Here is a 5000-nt window from a genome sequence, read left to right on the forward strand (position 1 = left end):
CTCTGTATTGCAATGGAGAGCTATAGAGTGAAGTGTAGCTCAGGGGTTAGCTCTGTATTGCAGGGCAGTGGAGAGCTACAGAGTGAAGTGTAGCTCAGGGGTTAGCTCTGTATTGCAATGGAGAGCTATAGAGTGAAGTGTAGCTCAGGGGTTAGCTCTGTATTGCAGTGGAGAGCTATAGAGTGAAGTGTAGCTCAGGGGTTAGCTCTGTATTGCAGGACAGTGGAGAGCTATAGAGTGAAGTGTAGCTCAGGGGTTAGCTCTGTATTGCAGTGGAGAGCTATAGAGTGAAGTGTAGCTCAGGGGTTAGCTCTGTATTGCAGTGGAGAGCTATAGAGTGAAGTGTAGCTCAGGGGTTAGCTCTGTATTGCAGTGGAGAGCTATAGAGTGAAGTGTAGCTCAGGGGTTAGCTCTGTATTGCAGGACAGTGGAGAGCTACAGAGTGAAGTGTAGCTCAGGGGTTAGCTCTGTATTGCAATGGAGAGCTATAGAGTGAAGTGTAGCTCAGGGGTTAGCTCTGTATTGCAGGACAGTGGGGAGCTATAGAGTGAAGTGTAGCTCAGGGGTTAGCTCTGTATTGCAGGACAGTGGAGAGCTACAGAGTGAAGTGTAGCTCAGGGGTTAGCTCTGTATTGCAATGGAGAGCTATAGAGTGAAGTGTAGCTCAGGGGTTAGCTCTGTATTGCAGTGGAGAGCTATAGAGTGAAGTGTAGCTCAGGGGTTAGCTCTGTATTGCAGGACAGTGGAGAGCTATAGAGTGAAGTGTAGCTCAGGGGTTAGCTTTGTATTGCAGTGGAGAGCTATAGAGTGAAGTGTAGCTCAGGGGTTAGCTCTGTATTGCAGGACAGTGGAGAGCTACAGAGTGAAGTGTAGCTCAGGGGTTAGCTCTGTATTGCAGTGGAGAGCTATAGAGTGAAGTGTAGGTCAGGGGTTAGCTCTGTATTGCAGTGGAGAGCTATAGAGTGAAGTGTAGCTCAGGGGTTAGCTCTGTATTGCAGTGGAGAGCTATAGAGTGAAGTGTAGCTCAGGGGTTAGCTCTGTATTGCAGGACAGTGGAGAGCTATAGAGTGAAGTGTAGCTCAGGGGTTAGCTCTGTATTGCAGTGGAGAGCTATAGAGTGACATGTAGCTCAGGGGTTAGCTCTGTATTGCAGTGGAGAGCTATAGAGTGAAGTGTAGCTCAGAGGTTAGCTCTGTATTGCAGTGGAGAGCTATAGAGTGAAGTGTAGCTCAGGGGTTAGCTCTGTATTGCAGTGGAGAGCTATAGAGTGAAGTGTAGCTCAGGGGCTGCAGGCAACAGGTCTGTATTGCAGAGAAGAGCTATAGAGCAAGAGCTTAGAAGAAAAAGGGATAGAAACCCAGAGTCTGAAACAGCTAAACAAACTGAACCCCTGCACAAATAAACTAGTGTGAATGAACCCTGTGCTGCCCTGGGTACCTCATACCTAATCAATGAATGTGCTGCCCTGGGTACCTCATACCTATTCAATGAATGTGCTGTCCTGGGTACATCATACCTATTCAATGAATGTGCTGCCCTGGGTACCTCATACCTATTCAATGAAGCCTGTGCTGTCCTGGGTACCTCATACCTATTCAATGAATGTGCTGCCCTGGGTACCTCATACCTATTCAATGAATGTGCTGTCCTGGGTACCTCATACCTATTCAATGAATGTGCTGCCCTGGGTACCTCATACCTATTCAATGAAGCCTGTGCTGTCCTGGGTACCTCATACCTATTCAATGAATGTGCTGCCCTGGGTACCTCATACCTATTCAATGAATGTGCTGCCCTGGGTACCTCATACCTATTCAATGAAGCCTGTGCTGTCCTGGGTACCTCATACCTATTCAATGAATGTGCTGTCCTGGGTACCTCATACCTATTCAATGAATGTGCTGCCCTGGGTACCTCATACCTATTCAATGAATGTGCTGCCCTGGGTACCTCATACCTATTCAATGAATGTGCTGCCCTGGGTACCACATACCTATTCAATGAAGCCTGTGCTGTCCTGGGTACCTCATACCTATTCAATGAATGTGCTGCCCTGGGTACCACATACCTATTCAATGAAGCCTGTGCTGTCCTGGGTACCTCATACCTATTCAATGAATGTGCTGCCCTGGGTACCTCATACCTATTCAATGAATGTGCTGTCCTGGGTACCTCATACCTATTCAATGAATGTGCTGCCCTGGCTACCTCATACCTATTCAATGAATGTGCTGCCCTGGGTACCTCATACCTATTCAATGAATGTGCTGCCCTGGCTACCTCATACCTATTCAATGAATGTGTTGCTCTGGGTACCCCATACCTATTCAATGAATGTGCAGCCCTGGGTACCTCATACCTATTCAATGAATGTGCTGCCCTGGGTACCCCATACCTATTCAATGAATGTGCAGCCCTGGGTACCTCATACCTATTCAATGAATGTGCTGCCCTGGGTACCCCATACCTATTCAATGAATGTGCTGTCCAGGGTACCTCATACCTATTCAATGAATGTGCTGCCCTGGGTACCCCATACCTATTCAATGTCTATGTTCTCAGTGTCTAATCTAGTGGCCAGTGGGCTGCAATGGGGTTATAGATGGACAGTGCTACTCACATATCACTGCCAGCGACAGGAACAGGAAGGCGCCTCCCAGCAGGACGATGTCTGGTTTGGAGTATCCGATCACCCTCATGAACAAGACCCTGGCTTGCTGCTTCTTCTCCTCCCCGCTGGAGCCCCCTGCCTCGGTCCCGGCACTGCAGGGGAGCGCGGTCTCCCAGAACAGGCAGGCCGTCACCGTCACTGCACTGGCCAGCAGGCAGAAGCCGAGGCACGGCGATCCGGTGACGATCTCCACGGGCTTCACATACACCACCCGCTGCCAGCTCTGGAGAGCCGGAGTGAGAGCGCACAGCGCGGCCGCATAGAGCAGGGGGGCCCGGCCCCTCACAGCACTGCCTCTCCCAGCTTGAGACAGGAGACTCAGGGAGGTCTGACTGAGCAGGGCCAGTTTAACCAGAGCCACCAGCCAGAGGCAGAGCAGCGACTCGGCCCCGAAGGGGTCCAGTGTGAGGGGCAGCAGGAGAAGCCCGCAGTGCAGCAGGGAGCTGGCTGCGATATCACACGCCAGGAAGGATATCACCACAGCAATCACATTCATCACTGCAGCAGAATGATCAAGTCCAGACTGAGAGAGACTATGAGTTACACCTACAAAAGAGAAGGGATTATTAAGGACAGTGAGAAACAGGTCTAGTCCAAACGTTTGTCATTGAATTCATTTAGTTTATTTTAGTTTTTCTAAATTGAGCACTACTGAGAGTTTCATAGTCATGTCTGATCTACTCATTTTATTTGTCAGAGTGTCATTTTTACTCGACTCCAGGTGTCACATCAATTTATGCTGCCTATCAAATGTTCCTCTTCGTGTGCTGTGCAGGCCCAGACTGTTTTGCCCTTGCACTGCCCATGCCCAGATTTATTTTCCTTGCAGACTGAGGGTGCTCATCAAAAACCAATTCCCAATACCTGTTGAAATATCTGTTTTGTAAAGTTACATTTTATTCCACGTGTAACTAAACAGTTTTATATTAAATACAGACAGCTGCTATTAACGAACATGAAAGTGCACTATAGTTAGTTTTTTAACAAAAGTGCACTATACGCTGACTGCCCGTTTTACACTGAAGAGCAGCGCTTTCTCGAAACTATAATATAAGTATCCTCAAGTACACCTTTGTAAAATTGTTTTGCAAAGGTAGCGTCCTTTTTGTGTGTTTACTGCAGTTTGTCTTGTTCGAGTTGGTCTTCTTGTGATTTGAGCAGTACTCAATCACAGCATTGACAGCGTACCATTTCCTCACGTTACACGGGTCAGGTTTTGATACGGTACCACATTCTGACAGATGTACCACTTTCTCTCCCTATACCGGTAGCAAATTTTGACGAAGTAAACAAAAATTTACACCGGTAACCTACTCGTTAAGATGAGCTCGAGTACCTGCCCCAAAAAGCATAATGTGAAATTAAAGGCAATTTCAAAACAGTTAAAAATCATTTTAAAATGCTTCCTTAAAAACGCGTCTTTGTGATATTTATTCTCAGTTCACTGGAACGATATATTTATTTGTGTGTGTGTCTGTAATCCATTGCTTGAAAAATTATCGGAGCCGAAATTTCTTTCATAGCAAATGCTACACTGGCAAGCACTTTTGTAAATTATTGTAATTTATTTGAACCCCGTGTAATATTAAATACACGTTTAGCAGATCTACTTACCCGCTGCGTTTCACTAGCAGCCCACAGCAACAGACTCATTCGTGTTCACTGCTTTTACTTTCAATTAGCCGGCAGTGTGATTGAAGCGGCAGGGGATTCCCGTTCCAATGCGCGAGAGGATTTCCAATAATACAAGATATTGATGACACGGTGTATGAATAGGCAGCGTTTGGATTTCTCCTTTCTTTAAATACTGCATTGCAAATTACTGTGCTTGTTTCCTGAATGATTTTCACAAAAGATACGTGTGTATTTCAAAGCCGCAGGGGGTGCTTCTGTCCATCTTTTTTAATGTTCTGAGAACGTGGTTTTCCTCGTTAAAACAACAACCACTAAAACGAAAAATAAAGAAAAGAAAAAGAACAACAGGATTTGTAGTTTGTTATTCTCATTATTCTTCTACATCCCATATTGACTGCACAGTTTTTGCTTTTGCTTTCGGTTTTGTAATTCACAGATTACTTTTACAAACCTGTGAAACGCCAATCTCCCTAGAGATTGCTGATGCTGCAATAATCCTACTGGCTGACGCTTTTTTTGTGTGACCAATCAGATACAGTCTACCGGTACTGTTCGGCTAAATGTTGAAGCGAGTGTAAGGACCACGTCAAAGCCAGTGTCGTATAGAAACTGTTTCCACTGCTTCAAACCCGTTCTGTATTATTGATGAGCACGCTGTGTGCTGTTCCAGTGACTGCCCTCCCCTCCCTCTGCA

At 46.3% G+C, this 5000-nt stretch overlaps 1 protein-coding gene across 1 annotated transcript in view; it reads right to left on the reverse strand.

The window, feature by feature from the left end:
* The window catches only part of LOC131707002 (antigen peptide transporter 2-like), an 18948-nt gene extending 15726 nt beyond the window's left edge, over positions 1-3222 (reverse strand). Inside the window, exon 1 of the mRNA XM_059009014.1 lies at positions 2621-3222. Within this exon, the coding sequence (XP_058864997.1) occupies positions 2621-3167 (547 nt within the window). The 5' untranslated portion in view covers positions 3168-3222. The remainder of the gene's footprint in view (positions 1-2620) is intronic.
* Positions 3223-5000: the final 1778 nt, after the last annotated feature.

This window comes from Acipenser ruthenus, chromosome 38 (assembly GCF_902713425.1).
Source record: "Acipenser ruthenus chromosome 38, fAciRut3.2 maternal haplotype, whole genome shotgun sequence".
Classification (NCBI taxonomy): Eukaryota; Metazoa; Chordata; class Actinopteri; order Acipenseriformes; family Acipenseridae; genus Acipenser; species Acipenser ruthenus.